The sequence below is a fragment of the Heteronotia binoei genome, chromosome 9 (genome assembly GCF_032191835.1).
Source record: "Heteronotia binoei isolate CCM8104 ecotype False Entrance Well chromosome 9, APGP_CSIRO_Hbin_v1, whole genome shotgun sequence".
In the NCBI taxonomy this organism is placed as follows: Eukaryota; Metazoa; Chordata; class Lepidosauria; order Squamata; family Gekkonidae; genus Heteronotia; species Heteronotia binoei.
Window position 1 is genome coordinate 102,315,424 of NC_083231.1, and position 21,125 is coordinate 102,336,548.

Below are 21,125 nucleotides of genomic sequence, written 5' to 3' on the forward strand. Positions count from 1 at the left end.
GTGTTCGTGTGGGCTTTGGGGACAAATTAAATCAATGTGTGGCGGTCAGAATTGGGACCAGTAACCAGGGCTTTTTTTTGTAGCAGGAACTCCTTTGCATATTAGGCCACACACCCCTGATGTAGCCCATCCTCCAAGAGCTTACAGGGCTCTTATTATAAGGTCTGTTGTAAGCTCTTGGAGGATTGGCTGCATGAGGAGGGTGTGGCCTAATATGCAAAGGAATTCCTGCTACAAAAAAAGCCCTGCCAGTAAGTATGATTCCGCCCTCAGTCTCACACACCCATTTTTTGGTGGAGTTTGGCCCTGAATTCAGCTCTATGGATTCTGGTGATTTAAACAAAAAGTAAAAGGACTTCCAGGAAACTGCATGAAATGCTGCTAGGGTGTCAGAGAAACATTTCAGGTGTCTCTCAAGGGATGGTACAGTTTGTCCCTGAGTGGGGTCATCTGATGCATATGTCATTTTATTCCCTGTGTCATTTGTCATTCCTCCATTTTCTTCCCTCGGAAGTGGATCAGTAGCATGATTAATATACAGCTTCAGTACATTTGAGAAACAGGAACACATTTTTCCTTGTTAGTCTTGAAAAAAACAGCATTTACATCAGTAACATTGATCTGCATTGTCACTTTTCTGCGCAATTCTATTGCCGGTATTAAAACACCGGCTGGTTTATAGGAGCTGTAGAATCAAGCGGTACAGTTTATAGCAGATTGTACCACTTCACATTGCAAATGGAGGTATATGTGGTTTGCATGTTAAAGTGTCCTTTGATGGGGTGCCAGAGAAGACGGCTGAGGGATACAATAGCTGGGTGAGGATGGGGGTGTCTTTGGATCTGGGACTGTTTCCAGGGGTCAGATGGGAAGGTTAAGAACTTGGGTCCTAAGCTGCCTATCTCTACTGTCTTATGGGGTTTTTAACTCAATCTCGGTACTGATTTGAGGCTTAGATAAATTGCAACCAACTAGCTATGAAAACAACTGACCAAACATGTCGGAACAATATTCATTGGAAGGTCCGTTACACCACTCTGTTTGCATATGGAGCTTTATACCAATGACATGGAGTTACCAAGTTAAAACGTGTTTCCTTTTATGAGCAATTGTAACATGGAAGTTTGTTTCTGTACCGTGGAGGTTTGTTTCCAACACAACAGATGTAATTAGTCTCGAAGTCTTCAATGTCTTGGAACTGTTGCTGCAGATTGGCAGGTGAGGAGAGCTGGGTAAACTGAAAGGAGATGCTGCTTGAGTCTTGGGACTGTTTCCTTGGCAATGGTAACCATGGCTACCGGCATCTGTTTGGAGCCGCAAGGGGCAAGCAAGTTCAGACAGAGCCAGGTGCACCCTTAAATATAGTGATTATAATCGCTTCCTGTGCATTTCCCCTTCCTAGCTAGAAAGCATTTACTCAAAGCGATGAGCACCAATTTGGTTAGAAGCCTTTTTGAGCACTCTTAAGAAGAATGTGTAGCAGCCTGCATAGCCCAGTTTATCAGAGTTTGGAAGCTAAGGAGGGGTGAGCCATGGTCAGTGCTCAGATGAGAGACTGCCAAGGAAGTCCAGGTTTGCTATGCAGAGGAAGGCAAACCACCTCTGCTCCTCTCTAGCCTGGACCACCCCGTGAGGAATCAACTTCATGAGGTCACCAGATGCTTTGTTTCTGTGGGCATATATGGGGGGAAAGTGGGGCACATTTCACTTTAACTTTCTGACAAAGTTCCCCATGGGGTACTGTCCTTGGGGAGCTGCTGGCTGGCAGTGCAACCCAAGAATCCTAGTGACACTGGTGGGTCTGTAGAGGATGTTCAGCTTGCACCCAACCAGTAGCTGGGGTGATGGCTGTACCTCAGTGGTAGAGCATCTACTTGGCATACAGAAGGTCCCAGTTTCAATCTCTAGTGTCTCCAGTTAAAAGAATCAGGAAGGAGGTGATGTGAGAGACCTCAGCCAGAGACCCTGGAGAGCTGCTGCCAGTCTGAGTTGACAATACTGACTTTGATGCACCAAGGGTCTCCTTGAGTGTAAGGCAGCTTCATGTGTTCATGATTGTGTTCCTAGGCACAGGCTTAGTCTTGGTCACTTCCTACAGTAGTGCCAGCCAGTTCCAGGTTGTCTGTCTGACATGATGGTTGGAGCCAGCTAGTGGAGAGGAAAGGGGAGCTGGGTGGGTGTTGGCGTAATCTTGTTGCTGTTGCCTCTGTCTGGGTCTGAGTTCAGAACCTCCAAATCCACCCTCAACTGGCATAGGCAGCCACAACCCCAGTTGCAGGGAACAAGTTCTCTTTCTCCTAGGTGTGCTGCTGTTTCATAAGAGCACCACCTCCTCTGGGCTTCATCCCTTAGTCCAGGGGTGTCAAACTCATTTGTTATGAGGGCCAGATATGACGGAAATGAGATCTTGTTGGGCCGGGCCATGTCAGGTTGGGCCGAGGCATGCTGGGTTGGGCCATGTGTGTGCCTATTTAAAATTAGGTAGCAGAGATATAAATTTTATAAGGAAGACAAACCCAAATATATTTTTTTAAAAATTAAAATGTTAGCACTCATTAATTTTAAAGAAGCTTTCTTTGTATTTCTCCTATGGGATGCAGGGAACTGGGAAAGGAAGCTCTGGCTCTTTCCTTCCTTCCCTAGGGGATGGGGGGGGGAAGAGCCTCAGCCAATAGAAGGAAGAGAGGCTTGGCTCAGTAGCTCTGCTGTGCAATTGAGAGTGCCTGGCAAAGCAAGCTATTCCTCCCCCCTTCCTCCCCAAGGGTCGGGCAAAGCAAGCTGTTATGCAGAAGAAAGCAAGAGAGAGAGACACACCTATTTCACAATGTGTGTGAAAGAGCCACATGTGGCTCCTGAGCCACAGTTTGGCCACCCCTGGTCTAGTCGATGTGACATAAAGGGTTCACAACCTTCCTCCCTCAAGCACCCAAGGCCCAGAGCCCGCTGCTTACAAAGTAGAAAAGTACTGCAGCTCCTTGTGTGGATTCCAAGCTCTCACCCCCCCTTGGGTTTTCCTTCTCGTCTGCCTCTCCTCCCCTACCCTCTGCTCTCTGCTTTTTCTCTCATTAGCAAATGTAAGCTCTGGGCCCGGTCGAGCTGCTGAGTGACAGGCTGTCAGACATGCTAATCGGGATGACCCAGGCTCGTGCCTTTCCTGTTGTCATGGGCCATTCTTGGGCTGAGCAGGAGAGGTTCACAGTGCCATGGCTGGCAGAAGGGAGAGGTCTCTCTGGGTGGGATTTCACAGGCTTGGCTAAATTTATTAAACACATCCGGTGGTAGATTCAGGGCAGACAAAAGGAGATACTTCTCAACTCAGCAGGTGATTCAGTTGTAGAATTTGCTGTCAAGAGACTGTAGTGATGGATGCAGACAGAGACAGCATTAAAAGGGGATTAGACAGGTTCACAGAGGGCAGGTCTTCTAGTGGCTACTAGCCCTGGTGACTGAAGGGAACCTGCACATTCAGAGGCAGTCAACCTCTGTGTCCCAGAGCCAGGAGGCAACATCAGGGGAAGGCCTTGGCCTCTCTGCCCTCTGTGTTGGTCCTCCAGAGGAACTGCTTGGCCACTGTGTAAAACAGGATGCTGCTGGGGCTTTTTTTGTACCAGGAACTCCTTTGCATATTAGACCACACACACACACACATTAGGGCTCTTCTTAGAGGGACTCCTGTAAACTCTTGGAGGATTGGCTACTTTAGGGGTATGTTGCCTAATATGCAAAGGAGAACTGCTACACAAAAAAGCCCTGGGATGCTGGACTAGATGGACCACTGGTCTGATCCAGCAGCAATGGTGAAACGTCTGATGTTCAAGTCTTGTGGTTCTCAAACATCTGTTGTTTCTTCTATGTGGTTCTTACGTTAAGCAAGTTTGACCATTCCTGGTATATATGCTGTTTCTTTTTGGGGAGTGATGCTGAATTAAGATTAGCATTCCCTATGTGTTTTCCTGCCCTCCCTCCCATAAACATCTGAAAAGAACCAGTTATGACCCAATATACTTTAACTCACCAGCAATGCTCCCTCTAAGCTGTGGGATCTTGTGAGCAAAAATTCTACTTTGTGAGCTACTAGCATTAAAGTTGTGAGCTACTGCATGAATTAGTTTGCTCTAGGGACATTTTTCCTGAGCTGAGACAAAAATGTGTGAGCTGGAGGCTAAAAAATTGTGCACTAGCTCACACTAACTCAGCTTAGAGGGAGCACTGCTCACCAGGACAAGTAAGGAAACCAACCCTATAAGGCTACCTACCCCAGAGCTCCTTAGCTGTAGGAGGGAAGTGAGAATGTGTTAAATTGTTGAGTGTGTTGGACAATATGAATGTCTTCTAACCCTCATCGTTTGATAAAATAACGCTAAATAACAGAGGAAGTATGATGAGTGAATCTTTTTTATAGTAGCCCCACTGCTTTGAAAGGCAAAAATGTGTAAAATTGTTCTTCACTGAATACTGTAAAATGCTTTTCCCTTTGTCCAAGCTGTTGTGCAATGTCCCTAGCAGACATGAAAATGGTATTTTTGATTTTTGCCGTGGTTCTTTGTTAAAATCCTCCTTTGCATCCTTCTGTTGCCTTCTGGTGTTTTCCGTTGTCTCACCAAGCAGCTGTGCCTTCGTACCACCTCAAAACCCACGCAGAAACAACTCGACGGCAGGTAGCGATGGAATTGCCAACAGGGCCTTTCATCTGAAACTCCCTTTCAATTTCCTTTGTTCTTTCTTCCCACTTGAAGTAAGGAGGACTCCCACAAGGTGCCTGATGTCTGGCGCTTCGAGTTCTTTTATGTGCGGCATCAAAATATTACCACCCACTATGAAAGCTCAGTTCACAAATTTGAGCCCCCCCCCCTCCGGGAAAGCCTCTTACTTCCATTTCCGTCTGTCTGTGGCTGTATGGAACCATTCCCCCCCCACCCCTTGAAGTCCTGTGGAATATGAAACTGCTCCAAAGGGGTTCTGAGCAGGGTCCCAGCTTTTGCCCTCCTTGTGTTAGCAAGCTGTTGAGAGCCAGTTTGGTGCAGTGGTTAAATGTGCAGACTCTTATCTGGGAGAACCGGGTTTGATTCCCCACTCCTCCACTTGCAACTGCTGGAATGGCCTTGGGTCAGTCATAGCTCTGGCAGAGGTTGTCCTTGAAAGGGCAGCTTCTGTCAGAGCCCTCTCAGCCCCACCCACCTTACAGGGTGTCTGTTGTGGGGAGAGAAGATAAAGGAGTCTTTGATTCAGAGAGAAGGGCAGGGTATAAATCAGCAGTCCTCTTCTTCTTCTTCTTTACATTGCATGACAGAATCAGGAACAGAGTTGCCAGCTGGCATGAAGAAAATGCCCTGTCCCTTTAACAGAGCCTTACTATGTGGAAATGAGCCACTGATGTTTTTCGTGGCATGGAAGTAAACATCCCATCAAGCCTCTATTAAAGGGACAGGTTCCCAAACTTCAAGTGGGGCCTGTAGATCTCCCAGTATTAGAGTTGATCTCCAGACAACAAAGATCAGTTCCCCTAGAGAAAATGGCTGCTTTGGAGGGTGAACTCTATGGCACTGTACCCTGCTGAGGCCCTCCCCTCCCCAAATCGTGCCCTCTGCAAGTTTCACCCCTCCCCCCCCAGATCTCCAGGTATTTCCCAACCTGGAGTTGGCATCTCTAGGCATTGGTCTCCAGGCCTATGGGCAACTCTGGATTCGTCAGTTACTCAGCTGTGGTCATTGCAACCTGCCACGTGAGCCTGTGGGACTGGTCATAGAATCGTAGAATCATAGAGTTGGAAGGGACCTCCAGGGTCATCTAGTCCAACCCCCTGCACAATGCAGGAGACTCACAACTACCTCCCCCTAAATTCACAGGATCTTCATTGCTGTCAGATGGCCATCTAAGCCTCTGTTTAAAAACCTCCAAGGAAGGAGAGCCATTTGCAAGGAAGGTCTTGCAAATGCATGCTCACATTGCAATAAGTTTTAACCCCTTTAAAAAAAAAGGTTGCTGAGGACTTACTGGTACCACAAACTTGCTATGGGCCGTATCAGTCACAGCGCATGCAATCTTCTTGGCTTCAGCCAAGGAACTAATTTTTTAAACTAGAAAAGAGCTGCTGTTTTTAGCCTTGCCAGTGTGGCCATAAATGACAAATATAAGCATGGGCAGGCCTGACTTGGACTAGATAGTCTAGGCTGGCTGGCTTCATCACATCTTGGAAGCTGAGCAGCATTAACCCTGATTAGTAGTACTTGAATGGGAGACTACCAGGGAAGTCTAGGGTTACTGCACAGAGGCAGGCAATGGCAGAGCCACCTCTGAGCATCTCTTGCCTTAGAAATGCTATGTAAAAGGTAAAGGTAGTCCCCTATGCAAGCACCAGTCGTTTCCGACTCTGGGGTGACATCGCACCCCGACGTTTTCACGGCAGACTTTTTTTACGGGGTGGTTTGCCATTGCTCATCTACACTTTCCCCCCAGCAAGCTGGGTACTCATTTTACCGACATCGGAATTATGGAAGGCTGAGTCAACTTTGAGCTGGCTACCTGAACCCAGCTTCCGCCAGGACTGAACTCAGGTCATGAGCAGAGCAGCTTTACCACTCTGCATCATGGGGCTTTGGGGCCACCATAATTCAGCTGTGACTTGATAGTAGGGAAAAAAGGCCGGGCTTGGGGGTGCTTTTGTTGTCAAGTGACAGCTGAATTATGGCAGCACTGTGGAGTTTTCAAGGCAAGAAATATTCAGAGGTGGTTTGCCTTCCCTTTCTCTGTGCCACTGGTATTCCTTGGAGGTCTCCCATCCTAGCTAAAGCCGCCCCTGCTTAGCTTCCAGGATCTGAAAAGGTAGGGCTAGCTATGGCAGGCAGGCTAATACAAATGACTATGGGCTAGAAATCACTCAAGATTTCTACAGAATTGAGGGCTGCTGTTTAAGATAGGAGAAACTTGAAATGCTAGCAGAATTAATTTAGGGAAAATCCATGCAAATTCACATTCTGAGAAGGAGAAATTCTATATAGCCGTGACTTACGCCCTTGAAATGTGGGTTATCCAGTGGATGAATGCATTACGAGCTGACTGGAATGAAGACTGTCATCTGTACAGAGCCGGCTACCGTGCCAGACTTCGAGGCTGCTTGTGGGCAAGTGTTGCTCAGTCTTTCGTTTCCTTGCTTGTTCTCTCATTTAGGTTGTCTCAAACTTGGGCCTGGACCCGTCAGCTAAAGAAGGTTCCCTTCTTCACCCTGTCACAATATAAGCGTTACATACTCCGTAACCCAGCATGCTCTGCTTATCTCTCTTTGTTTTTTACTCAACAGCCCCCTCCACAGATATATGATAAGCAGCTGGATGAAAGAGAACACACCATCGAAGAGTGGAAAGGTAATCACATTTTTAAAAGATCTCTGCTCTGCTCCACACCATGTTAGCCTGAGCTTCTGTTCTTTTATCTGTTTCGCTACATAGGTTTTGCTTATAATATAGGACAAGCCCACATGTAAATGCAAGATCAGTCATAGTGTTGAATTAGGCAAGACTCTGGGAACAAACTGGGGTCTGGATTTCCCCAATTTGACCCTGATCTTATAGCCACACAGCAGCTGCTGGGAATGATGTTCTGGACAAAAAAGGAAATACTCCTTTGCACAGAGAGTTATTAAAATGTGGAATTTGCTGCCAGAAGAGGTAGTGATGGCCACAGGAATAAACAGTTGTAAAAGGGGATTTGATAAGATTCATGGAGGATGTCTGTCAATGGCTACTGGTCATGTTGACTCGGAGGAACATTCAGAGGCACATCCCAGAGCCAGGAGGCAACATCAGGGGAAGGCCTCTGCCTTTATACCTTGGTGTTGCCCCTCCAGAGGAACTGGCTGGCCACTGTGTGAGACAGGATGGTGGACTAGATGGATCGCTGGTCTGATCCAACAGGTATCTTCTTACATTTTTATAAAGGCCTCAGCCTCTCCATCCTGTTGTTGCCCTTCCAGAGGAACTGGCTGGCCACTGTGTGAGACAGGATGGTGGACTAGATGGACCACTGATCTGATCCAACAGATATCTTCTTACATTCTTATGAAGGCCTCAGCCTCTCCGCCTTGTTGCTGGCACTCCAGAGGAACTGGTTGGCCACTGTGTGAGAGAGGATGGTGGACTAGATAGATCGCTGGTCTGATCCAACAGGTATCTTCTTACATTCTTATAAAGGCCTCAGCCTCTCCATCCTGTTGTTGCCCTTCCAGAGAAACTGGTTGGCCACTGTGTGAGAGAGGATGGTGGACTAGATGGACCACTGATCTGATCCAACAGATATCTTCTTACATTCTTATGAAGGCCTCAGCCTCTCTGCCTTGTTGCTGGCACTCCAGAGGAACTGGTTGGCCACTGTGTGAGAGAGGATGGTGGACTAGATAGATCGCTGGTCTGATCCAACAGGTATCTTCTTATATTCTTATGAAGGCCTCAGCCTCTCCACCCTATTGTTGCCTCTCCAGAGGAACTGGCTGGCCACTGTGTGAGACAGGATGGTGAGCTAGATAGATCACTGGTCTGATCCAATGGTCTGATCCAACAGGGCTCTTTTTATGTTCTTAAAGTTCCTAAGTGTCTCTGGGCCCAATTAAGATCCAGACTGCAATATGGGAGAAGGTGCTTTGGCCTTCCCTCCTGACCTTTTCCCAAGCTGAAGTAACTCTGGGTTGGCATTGTTTGCCCTGTTGGGGAGCTGCAGGTGAGCGGTTCTACTAGCTGTTGGTAGGTAGGATGCATAAAACCAGGATCTGAAACCATATTGTTCCACAGATTTGTGGTCCAAGTGTTCCGCCCAATGAAGACACTCAGCAAAGTCCGATGGAGGAAGAAGAAAAAGTTTATTGTAATAAACGGAGAGCCAGAGCTAAGCCAAAGCCTGCATACCAAGCTGCTCTACCACCCTTTCAGGGTGGGCAGTACTTTATATAGCCTTAATGACACATTGGCACATGTTGACATATACACATACTAATTGGCTGCAACATCCAGCATAATTTCATCACGAGAGTCAGCTACACTCTCACTACTGATGCACTTTGCCAAGCTGGCATCAGTTCATTAGCTAAAAATTGTGGCATAGCAAAAAAAAAAAAAAAACCCAATACACGTACATTTGTCTTGACCAGTCAAATCTGGTTTGGGTTTGAAGAACCTCCTACTTCTATTGAAAACACAGCAGAGATTCAGTAGGGCATAGTGAAAGTTATGTTTCTGTTATTGATAAGACTGGTATGTTGGTACTCTTCTGTCCCTTTTTCTTCTCAGGAAGGCCTGTGTGTTAACCCTTAAGGATGTTACTTAAGCATGCTTGTGGCTTCCCAACCAAAGCTGTGTCCCTCAATTTGCAGATATGTGAATGTAGATATCCTGGCTTAATACTGGTTTGTTCTTGGCTACATTGGCCAGTAGACCAGCTGAAGGGATGGGGTGGAGTGGTGGAAAGAGTGAAGACAATTAGAAGAACATTTGTTGAGGCAAACCATAATTGGAAGGATGGATAGAGGGGATGTGGACATGTCCCAGCAGGCCTTTAAAGCCTTGTGCCCCCAACCTGACACTGCTTGGGAGAGACCCACACCTCCCCACCCACTCAACCATAGGTTGGGGCAGCACTTGAATTATCATGTGCTGTCAGCGTTTTAGTTTTACAAGTGGTTGAAATAAACCCTGGCTGTGTGCTATGGCTGAACTGAGCTTTCTGCTCTTTTAGACAGTTCATGTCTCCATATGTGACAATGCAGTTGGTTTGCTGGAGATGTTGGGGGTGGAGAAATGGAGAGGGCAGGTTGTGGGGAGGGGAGGGGCCTCAGCATGGTATAATGTCATAGAATTCATCCTTCCAGTGGTCCCATTTTCTCCAAAGAAACTGATCTCTGTAGACTGGAGAACAGTTGTAAAAGCAGACCTCCAGACTCCATTTGGAGGCTGGCAACCCTGCAATATAGACTTCCACAGGTAAGACAGGCTAGCAACTTTTCAAAGCTGGTCTTGTATTCGGATCACTCACTCTTGTGTCTTTATGGCCATAGAGGACTCTGACAAAGTAGCAACTCTTATGTATGCAAGTAACTGGTTCCCTTCTCTCTTGCAGAATTAATCTACAAGGAAGTAATGAATTCTGAAGAAAAGACTAAAAACGGTGTAGTAAAAGGACAGCCTTCTCCTTCAGGTACTCAGTCCCAGTGAATAGTCAAATTGTGTCCTCTGGGCAGGCTCCAGGGCAGCAACAGCTGTCAGCAGGGACACGGCTAGCTTTGCATCAACCTGGAGCTGCAAATTACTTTAAACAATTTAGGAAATCTAATGAGATGAGTTGTAGTCATTGAATTCCCACTTCAAATGAACATAGAGGGCCTTTGCACACATGCTGAGTTATGCACTTTCAGTCCATTTGCAATGCACTTTAGCCGTTACTGTGGAATTCACTGCCACAGGAGGTGGTGGCGGCTACAAGCATAGACAGCTTCAAGAGGGGGTTAGATAAAAATATGGAACAGAGGTCCATTAGTGGCTATTAGCCACGGTGTGTATATATATATATATGTGTGTGTGTGTGTGTATAAATTTTTTTTGGGCCACTGTGTGAAACAGAGTGTTGGACTGGATGGGCCATTGGCCTGATCCAACATGGCTTCTCTTATGTTCTTATGTTCATTGTTTGCAAGTGGATTTTCGCATTTCACACAGTAAAATCCATTTGGAAAATGCATTGAAAGTGGATTGAAAGTGCATTATTCAGTGTGTGTGTGAGAAAGCACCCTAAATTGCTGTGAGAAAGTCTTGGTTACTTTCAGGGCTTGGAACAAGTATAGGGTTGTGATCACACACACTAAATAATGCACTTTCAATGCATTTTCCAAATGGATTTTACTGTGCGAACTGACAAAATCCAGTTTGAAAGTGCATTGAAGGTGGATTGAAAGTGCATTGTTTAGTGTGTGATCTCAACCTAGATGTGAGTGTGAGCAATTGTGTATTTACTTTATTGCATCCATACAGAGCATTTTAGAGTGGTGTGTAGGCACTATGCAGCCAATCCTGTAGCCACAATTAAATGAGCCGTGCAACTTCATGCCTTCTTCCTGCTGGGCTTTTCCCTCTCGAGTGCAAATTTCACGCTGCCTCTTCGCTTGACCACCCTAACCATGACTAAAGGTTATGCTCACACTGGGCTTAACCAGGCTTAATGAAAGGCTGTCTCAGCTTGATGTGCGTCACACCAAGTGCAGCCCATCAGCCTTGTATTGTGTCCCCTTTCCTTTTCCTTTGTGAGATGGCCGAAATGGTGCACAGCAGGCCACAACAGACGCCCAGCGTGCTGTACTCAGCCGGATGGGTTCTAAATTGTATGGATCTTATTAACTCTTTTCAAGTGTCCACTTTCAGCCAGAGTTTACTACCCAGATTGAAACACGGGTCAAGATGAAATGCTAAAGGGAATTTACTGTGGCTAAGTCAATACCGCTAAGCCATAGGGAGGGACTTGCTCTTGATTGGGGGAAGAAGAACATGATCTTCCAGTCCCTTTTCTTACACATTGTGTCTGACCCACTCTTTCTGAGCATAAAAGGTGTGTGTGTGGGGGGGGGGGGACCCATCAGTATGGTTTCAACATGATTCTCCTCTACAGTGAAATTACACTTTCCTTCTCATGCAAACTACAATCTTTGAATCCCTGATTTACAAAAGAGGTCCTTTTTCAGTTCGCTTTTAATAATCAGGATCTACAGAGATGAGTAAGCTAGGAAGTGCATGTCCAATCCCACAAAGGTTGCCGTCTGCATCTCTTTGTGAGTCATTGTCAGCATTCTCATCAGATGGATCAGCTGATGGCAGGCAAATGGTGCATCCCCACCCCCTTTGGCACATGATTCAGTAGCAGAATTGTAGCTGTGACCAATATAAAGCTCCCACCCATCTCCAAAGGGTAAATGAGCCTGTATTCACACAGCCACGTTTCCCATGGCCATTGCGTATCATCAGGGCTTCTTTTTTTGTAGCAGGAACTCCTTTGCATATTAGGCCAAACACCCCTGATGTAGCCAATCCTCCTGGAGCTTACAATAGGCCCTGTATTAACAGCCCTGTAAGCTCTCAGAGGATTGGCTACATCAGGGTGTGTGGCCCAATATGCAAAGCAGTTCCTGCTACAAAAAAAAGCCCTGTGTATCACTTTTCCGCAGCAGCTCAGAGTAGGCTTGCCAAGTTGCCTGCCATGACAGTCTCCTGACCCCCTTCACCACTCTTTGTTCCTGTGGGAGCGAAGGCCCTCGAACACTCCAATCTGTACAGTTTTAACCATAGAGATAATCAGGGGTGGGATTCTAGTAGGAGCTCCTTTGCATATCAGGCCACACACCCCTGATGTAGCCAATCCTCCAAGAGCTTACAAGGGTCTTTTTTGTAAGCTCTTGGGGGATTGGCTACATTGGGGTGTGTGGCCTAATATGCAAAGTAGCTCCTGCTAGAATTCCACCTCTGGAAATTAGACAATTTCTACAGCATTGTGACATCACTTCTGGGTACAACATTTCACAGTGCTGCTTTCCAACCTCCCATGTTTGTTCCTACTACAGCAAAGAGGCTGGCTGGGAGTTCTAGCTCAGTGATCCTCACTTTTCTGAGCCAGGGCATAGCCAGTGACTATGGTATTGGCTGCACAACCCAAGACAAGCATTTGAATGATGTATGAGTGTGTGCAAATGAAGGAAGATAACAGAGAACTGTATCCCCTGGGCAACAAGTTCATTCCTAGCTGCAGAGGTACTAGACATTCTTTTCTACTTCCCGATTGGGTGGAATGAGTACATCTAGTCCAAACATTGCTCAGTGCATGTCTTTGTGCTTAATAGGTCACATAATCAGGTCATGTTGCACTTACTCCAAAAGTGTTGCTTTTACCCCAAAGCACAGGAAAGCAAATGGAGCTTTCCTGTGCTTTGGAGGTCAATGCAGGCAGCGGGCCAGATCCAGCCAACTTTTCCACTCAATTCTCAGTCCATTCCTTTCCTTCTTACAGCCCCCATTTCACATGGCTTCTCTCCATGCAGGTCCCGTGGCCCCTCGCATAGCCTTTTTGGTGGTCTAAGGGGACCCTTCCTCCCTTTTCACCAATGAAGAAGCTGGTTCGATTCCACCCAATACAAACTCAAGATTATACACAGGGAGAGACGAGAGATGGGCTTCAGACTCACATGCTCCCCTTTTAGTTTCCTTTACAGGAGAAAAAAAATGGATACACACCTTCTTGTACCTTATGCCAAGCTCCAGGGGTGGAATTCTAGCAGGAGCTCCTTTGCATATTAGGTCACACCCCCTTGATGTAGCCAATCCTTCTGGAGCTTACAAAAAAGAGCCTCGTAAGCTCTTGGAGGATTGGCTACATCAGGGGTGTGTGGCCTAATATGCAAAGGAGCTCCTGCTAGAATTCCACCCTGCCAAACTCTATGATTCATCATTTTCAGTGATGGACATTTCAGGGACACAAGACACAGCTTTCTCAAAGGTTGCAACTTCAGGGTGGTTCACCAGAATGCACATTTGCTTACTTAGGGACAGCTATTTTTTAATCTGTTTATGAAAACCATTTGCACAAAACTTTCCAGTTGTTGCTATACAAGAGCCCAGTGGCTACAGCGTCAGGGTAGGGTTTGGAAGATCTGAGATCAGTTCTCCCCACACATTGCCATGAAACTTACTGGGTGATCTTGGGCCAGTCCCCCTCTTTCAGATCTGTCTATCTCATTGGGCTTTTGTGCAGATAAAACAGATGAGGCAAAGAACCCTTCATGCTTCCCTGAATTTCTTGGAGGAAAGACAGGTTAAATATTGTGACCATAAGATGTCCTTTGAAAGGTTTTTAAAGTTTGCATTTCATTTGCTTTATTGATGCATTTTGAAATGTTGGTTTTGATGGGAAATTAAAAACTGACCAATACTTTTAAAATTATTATTATTATTAAAAGGAAATAAATAATTGTGGGATGTCCCAGTGGGTGTATTTGCTTCTACCCAGGGCTTTCTTTGTATCAGGAACTCATTTGCATATTGGGCCACACCCCTGATGTAGCCAATCCTCCTGGAGCTTACAATAGGCCCTGTACTAAGAGCCCTGTAAGCTCTTGGAGGATTGGCTGCATCAGGGGTGTGTGGCCTAATATGCAAAGGAGCTCCTGCTACAAAAAAAGCCCTATTTCTGCCTATTGTGGAGAGTAAGGGAGGATAGACAGTAAGCTCAAAGCCCACTTTGAGTATCCGTTCCTTTTCCCACTGAATACAACCAAGGGGTGAAGCATCTCACCCAAAAGATGCCACTGCTTAGCAAGAATGAGATAAGCAAGATCTTGCTAGATGTGCCAAATTGGAGTACGCCATGTTGGAGGATTTACCTACTCTTCACCCTCCCTGACTTCAATTGTGATAGAACGGCGCTCCAACAGGTTCGTTGCAGAGCAGAGAGCGAGCAGTGGAATTTGAAAATTTGATTTAAGAGTGTATTTTGCCATTACCCACAGCACGATCTTTCTTAATGATGTAGTGGATATGAGAATAAATCATTGCTCATAGTCAAATTTGTCATACACAGCAGCATGAGTTCAGTGATTTATGTGCAAATGATAACACGGTTTGCTTGTATGGAGAAATTAATTTGTGAGGCCTCATTAAGGGCAGGCTTTCACCTAAAGCGGAGCATCCTCCTTATTCATCGATCCGCTTTGTTGCTTCCCTCCCCCTCGCCAGAGAATACATTTTATTTACTCAATTCTTTGGACCAAGGAGCATAGCTGTTTATTGTATATCTTATTCCTTACTTTTCCATTACATTTTCATTTTTAGTTCCAGACAACCGGATGCCTTTGTTGCTGCTGCTGCTGGCTGGGTTGGAGGAGGGGGCAACCCAAGCTGGTTTTATGAGGCAATAATTTTCCCAGAATACCTTATATCTCAGTGAAACATGTTATCAATCGAAAGCACGAGGGCAGGCAGCGTAACCAATTAAAAGCTGAAGGAGAAGGGAGGCAGGGAGAAGCGCTTGGCTCCATTATAATAAGCCAGACAGAAATGGGCACAGATTTCTGGTGGTTTCAAACCACTTCAAGCTGTTTATTAGGTGAATATCTGGGTTACGTGAAGGGCTCCAGAAGATCTGAAGAATTGTGCAGCATGAAAAATGCCAGGTTTGCTTTGGGAAAAACCTTAGGTGTATAGAGCTGTTTATATAGAACAGAGGTAGCCAAACTGCAGCTCAAGAGCCCCATGTGGCTCTTTCACACATATTGTGTGGCTCTTGAAGCCCCCACTGCCCTGTCGGCTGACTCGGAGAAGGCATCTGTCTCTTTAAATCACTTTGCCAAGCCAGTCGGCGGCTTGGAGAATGCATTTAAGGTTAAAGTTGCTTTCTTTCCACCTCCCTCCTCCCATATATTTTCCTCCCTCCCTCCGTTCATGCCTTGTGGCTCTTAAACATCTGACCTTTATTCTATGTGGCTCTTACGTTAAGCGACTTTGGCCACTCCTGATATAGAAGTTATTTATGGGCTGAGCAGCCTGATTTTCCCCTCCTTCCTTCCCCTCAAGGGCTGTCAGCTGCTCTCAACATCTGGTGCCCCTGGAGCACACTCAGGCTGCTTTCACACACGTCGGATAATACGCTTTCAATGCACTTTAGTAATCGTTCAAACAGGAAAATCCACTTGCAGACATTGCTGAGGTACATCAAAGGTGCATTATCCGGTGTGCTTCAAAGCAACATGCACTGAAAAATGCACTTACAGTGCACTATTTGGAAGGGGATGCCACTTTACGCAGTAAAATCCAGTTGCACCCTATTCACAAGGCCATTTTTAGGGGCCACCTGGGAAGCCCCTATAAAAAGACACACCCCACCCACTTCCTTGTGCATGTGTGGTCTCATTGCACTGTGCTCATGACTGGCACATGGGCCAGCCACTCTACTATTATAAGAACAGCTAACACTGAGTCCTGACTGGGATAGCCCAGGCATGCCAAACTCATCAGATCTCAGAAGCTAAGCAGGGCCAACCGATGCTGGTAAGCAGGGCTTTTTTTTTTTTGCAGGAACTCCTTTGCATATTAGGCCACCACCCTCCTCGATATAGCCAATCCTCCAGGAGCTTAGCACAGAGGCTCAGTACAGTACAGTAGGCCCTGGCCTACTGTAAGCTCCAGGAGGACTGGCTACATCAGGGGGAGTGGCCTAATATGCAAAGGAATTCCTGCTACAAAAAAAGCCCTGCTGGTATTTGAATGGGAGACCTCCAGAGAATATGAGGGTCGGGAGGCAGAGGCAGGCTAGCAAGCCACTTTGAATGTCCTCCATGCCCCAGTTGGAGTCGCCAGAGGTTGTCATGATTTCCAGGCATGGGTACACACTCACATGTGCACACACATACACACACAATTTAAAAAAGAGGAACGCTGGAGCCGCCAGGGGAGGGAGGGGGAGGCGATCTCCCCGTTTCCTTCCGAGCTGTCTCCGGCTTTCAGGTTGAATCACGTCGGTGTTCATTTTCTTAGCACAGGTGCAGCAGTGAACAGCAGCGACAGCCTCCCTCCATCCTCATCTGTCAACGACATTTCCTCCATGTCCACGGACCAGACCCTGGCATCGGACACTGACAGCAGTTTGGAAGCTTCTGCAGGACCCCTCGGTTGTTGCAGGTGACTAGCCGCCTGCCTGCGAAACCCGACGTTCTTCAGAAGATGATGTAATTTAGGGGAGGGGAAAACAAAAGAATCATTGTGGTTATAAAAAAAAGAATTTGATGATGGCAAGGAAGAGAAATTTTAAAAGAAATCTATCAAAGATTAAACAAAACCCTTTCAGCCTGCTTCTCCTAAACGAGTTATGTAATGCAGCTAAGCTCAAGTGAATATTTAACTTATAGTTGCTCTGCTTTTTGGTCTTCTTCCAATGATGCTTAGTGCAAAAAAACAACAAAAAAAAGCAATCAAAAGAAGCCTTTTTTCCATAAAATTGCAAAATCAATGGCTGCAAAACCAGCAATCTGCAACTGTCCTTTTTCACGTTGGCATGACAAGGTGGGCAGTTACCTGTCCCTTGATGTGATTACATGTGTGCCTATCTAACCTCTCTCTGTTTCCACCTGGGCGGGTCAACAGAGAAATGCACATGTAGCTTGGTGTACATACACACAATTATGCACTTGCAAGTATACACACAGCTCTGTGTGTACATCTAACTAGAGGGCAGGAGGATTTATGTGCACACACAGCTTGCCACAGAGAACCTAACCGCCCCCCCCCCCCTTTTGTATGTAAATTCCATCTGTAATATAGTTCTCAGTGTACAGTCTGTTGTAGTTGTTTCAGTGATTAATTTAAATTAGCTTTGGACATACAGAAACAAAGTCAAACGGGAAAAATTCACACCAAACTTTGTCATAGAGTTTCCAAGTTTAGTTTTCTGTTTCTCTTTTTAGCTCTGGCTCGTTTGGAAGGCTGGTGGATCAACCAGGAAATCCTTGAGAGGTTGATACTTCTGGGTTGGTTGGTTGGTTTGCTTTTTTTAAGAATGGGGATATATATGTTGGAAGGAAGAACACTTAGTTTGTGGGAGATGGTCGGGATGAGCATTGGAGAGGAACCAGTGAGAATTTCCAAGGATCCTTTTGATAGAAAACCAGATGGTTTAGAAAGAAAACTTGAAATAAATAGATCATAAAAATATAATACACCTTGGATGTTAACCAAACTGATGATGGGCAGTAGGTAACCTACTGGGGCCCTGGGGGTAGCTAAAATGAGGTTGCCGAAGCCATTGGATAATCTGGCAGGGCAACCCTATACAAGTTACTCCAATCTAAGACCAATGAAATCAGTGCATAGGAGGGCACCGTCAAGGTAGGATAGGCATCTCGGAGAGATCCTTGCTGAGGAGGCAAGATCTATTAACCATGAATGGAAGATCCATGGTGAATGAAAGCACATTTAAAGCTTCTTCCTTCCTCACAGAGCTCAGGGCAGGGGAGAACTCTCAGGGCCCAGAGATCAGGGCCCAGAAGAACTTTGGACATTTCTAAACACACGGAGCTACTTCATGTCTCTAGCTCCTATTGTCTGCTCTGACTGGCATTAGCTTTCTTGGATCCCAGCGTCTTCCACCCGAGATCCTTTAGCTAGAGGTGCTGGAAAGTGAACCTTTGTGCAAAGCCTGCTCTCTTCCTCAGAGCCAAATTGCAGAGAGGTAAAGAGCCCCCACAACAGATATCCCGTGCACCACCCCATCCTTTCTCTTAAGCGTCCTGACCAGAATGAATGACTTTTGGAACCCACCAATTGGAAGCTCTTGACTGAAGCAGTGGAAATATTCTTGGAGCAATGGAGTTTTCTTTGTTGGCAGATAAGATCTCTCACTCTAGGTGTGGATGTAGAGCGGACCTCTTGCCGCAATAATGAGAAGGTTAAGAGTATGTTGGTGGCCTGCGATGTATATTTACTTCATGCACAGTTGTGAGCTGTATCAGAGGAAGCGTGTCCAGACAACTGTCAATCTGGGTGCCAGAGGCAGGGAATGACTTTTTAAAAATGGGTTGAAATAAATTCCCTTGTGGGGACCGTTCTTCAGAGAGTAGTGGATGCTCAGGAGCTGTCTGCTCTCTCACTGACTCTTTATCTGAGACAAATCAGTGGAACCCACAGCCTCCCTGACCACGTCAGAAGGGGTTGGCCATGCACAGAACGAGCTGCAGTTCAGATATTCCAACAGGTGCCTAAGGGCCACTGGTATTTTTTAAGGCTCAACTGACAAGGGTATCAATGGTGCTTTTTCTTGACAAACTAGTGGGGACTATATCCAATAGTCTCATAATTGGTATGCATCGGTGTCAGTTGCATTTGGTCACACAAGGTAATCCTGCACACCAGCTGAGGCCTGTGACAGAAAGTAGCGAGAGTAATCCTTAATTTCTGAATTGAAACCACTGCTCACGGTGCTCTTCTTTTCCTTTGCACCTTGCTGGCTGTCAGCTGGGCGTTGCACACTTCCAACACCCCTGGCCATCAATGAAACCCTTCCACACCTGATGTGGAGGTATGCAGTGGCTCTGCTCCTGTACTGTCATAAGTGCAGCGGCTACCAAGATCCCTTCCTGTGGAAGCACAGGTGGATTGCAACCCAAAGTTTTTAGAACACCTGAACTTTCAATGTCGCTCCCCACAGTGAAAATGGCCCAGGAGACCAGGGTCAGTGATCACCTCTGCATAACAGGAAGGAACAACCATTCCTATTTGGTCATGTGACCAAATCTCACCAAGCATACAAGAAATTAACTTTCTCTTGAAACCTGCAATTCCTCATATGACGGGAAAAACTTATTTTAAGCCGATTTGTTTTAAAAATGCAAGTGCCACTAATCTTTCCATCCAGACCAATAAAATATCTTTGCCACACTTGAAGAAGGCTACTGAAATCACAATCAGTCTGGAAGATTAAGCCATCGTGTGTAGAAACGTGGCCGTTCTTAAATCTGGAATGCTCCTGGAGAGAAATACCCTCCCCTCCCCATGGAATAATTTATACCATACAGTTTTATTTTCAGTTCCTTAATACAGAGGGAGGGAGGGAGATTCTCCTTTGAAGAGTTTTTTTTTTTTTTTAACAAAAAGGAAACTGTAGTTAGTGCAGTATGTATGACAGCAATAAGCAATAGGTTACTACTGCAAAAATGAATTTAGCAATATCGGGACAATCTACCATGTGCTGCCATCAATACCACAGTCTTGCTAACTAACAGCGCATTTGTGGGAACCATACACAACTTCCATAGAAATGGATGTTACAGAGCGTCAGGGTTTGATAGATTGCCTCCGTATTCTCTCTCTAAAAGCCATGAAACAGCATTACCTGTGTGTGGCACTGTCACCTTAACTCAGCCTGAATTAAAAGCCAGTGCGCAAGGATGGGACTGTTTAAAGGGATGCCACAGTGCATTGTCGCAGGGGGGCATAAAGGCACCCTCAGTAAAAGTGGTGATCGAAGCAATAATGGCATTTGCTAACTCTGTATTTTTTCCCCCACCCACTATTACGGGCAATTAAAAGGCAATTAAATCTGTCCGCAGGTTTGGTGCTGACAGATCGGGGCAGCCCCTTGGAACTACAGATCATTAGTGAAGATGTACTTGTTCATTAGTATCAGAAGCCTCCAAAGACGCACAGTAATGAGTCTTCCAGGTTTGCAGAGGGCAGCAAATTACTCAGGGCAGTGAAAGCTGTTCTTAAGCAGCCTCGGAAGACCATGTGATGGGCAATAGAGAGCAGCAGGTATGATTCCACATAAGTGCAAAGGGAAAGACAACAGCAACCTCTAACTGCACTCTTCTGCTGATGGGGTGTGTGCAATGGCTATAACCACTCATAACCTTGAGGTCACAGTTAGGAAGAGCATAGGTGTGGGGGGGAATAGCTCATGGTGAAAAGAGAGTTTCAGAGGGCAACCATGTTGGTTTTCAGGAGAAGAGCTACACTGGGTTCCAGGAGCACCTTTGAGACCAACAAGATTGTTGAGACAGAAGAGTTCAAGACCCTGACCTGGAAAGCTCAGGCTAGCCCAGTCTTGTCAGATCTCCATAGTTTAAGCAGGGTCAGCCCTGGTTGATGGGAAACTTTCCAAGGAATAACAAGGTCATGATCAGGGCTTTTTTTGTAGCAGGAACTCCTTTGCATATTAGGCCACACGCTCCTGATGTAGCCAATCCTCCTGGAGCTTACAGTAGGCCCTGTAAGAAGAACCCTGTAAGCTCTTGGGGGTTTGGCTACATCAGGGGTGTGTGGCCTAATATGCAAAGGAGTTCCTGCTACAAAAAACGCCCTGGTGGTCATAATGAATATAGATCTCAATGCCATAGGATGGCATGTGTGCGCACATGTTAGCTGACTGTTTATAGGACTGCTGTATACATCCTTATTTGGAAGTAAATCCAAATGAATTCAATTACTCCTAATCCCAAATAAATGAACAAAAGGCACACTTAGAATACAATGTCGATCAATGGCTGGGGTGGAATTCTAGCAGGAGCTCCTTTGCATATTAGGCCACACACCCCTGATGTAGCCAGTCCTCCAAGAGCTTAC

The 21,125-nt window shown here is 46.0% G+C and overlaps 1 protein-coding gene across 5 annotated transcripts in view; it reads left to right on the forward strand.

Moving 5' to 3' along the window:
* The window catches only part of MAPK10 (mitogen-activated protein kinase 10), a 313,465-nt gene extending 296,604 nt beyond the window's left edge, over nt 1-16,861 (forward strand). For all 5 annotated transcript variants that reach the window (XM_060247089.1, XM_060247090.1, XM_060247092.1 and 2 more), the window contains 3 exons: nt 7,298-7,361; nt 10,102-10,179; nt 16,553-16,861. In XM_060247089.1, coding sequence (XP_060103072.1) covers nt 7,298-7,361; nt 10,102-10,179; nt 16,553-16,695 — 285 coding nt within the window. In that variant the 3' untranslated portion in view covers nt 16,696-16,861. The remainder of the gene's footprint in view (nt 1-7,297; nt 7,362-10,101; nt 10,180-16,552) is intronic.
* The last annotated feature ends 4,264 nt before the right edge of the window (nt 16,862-21,125 follow it).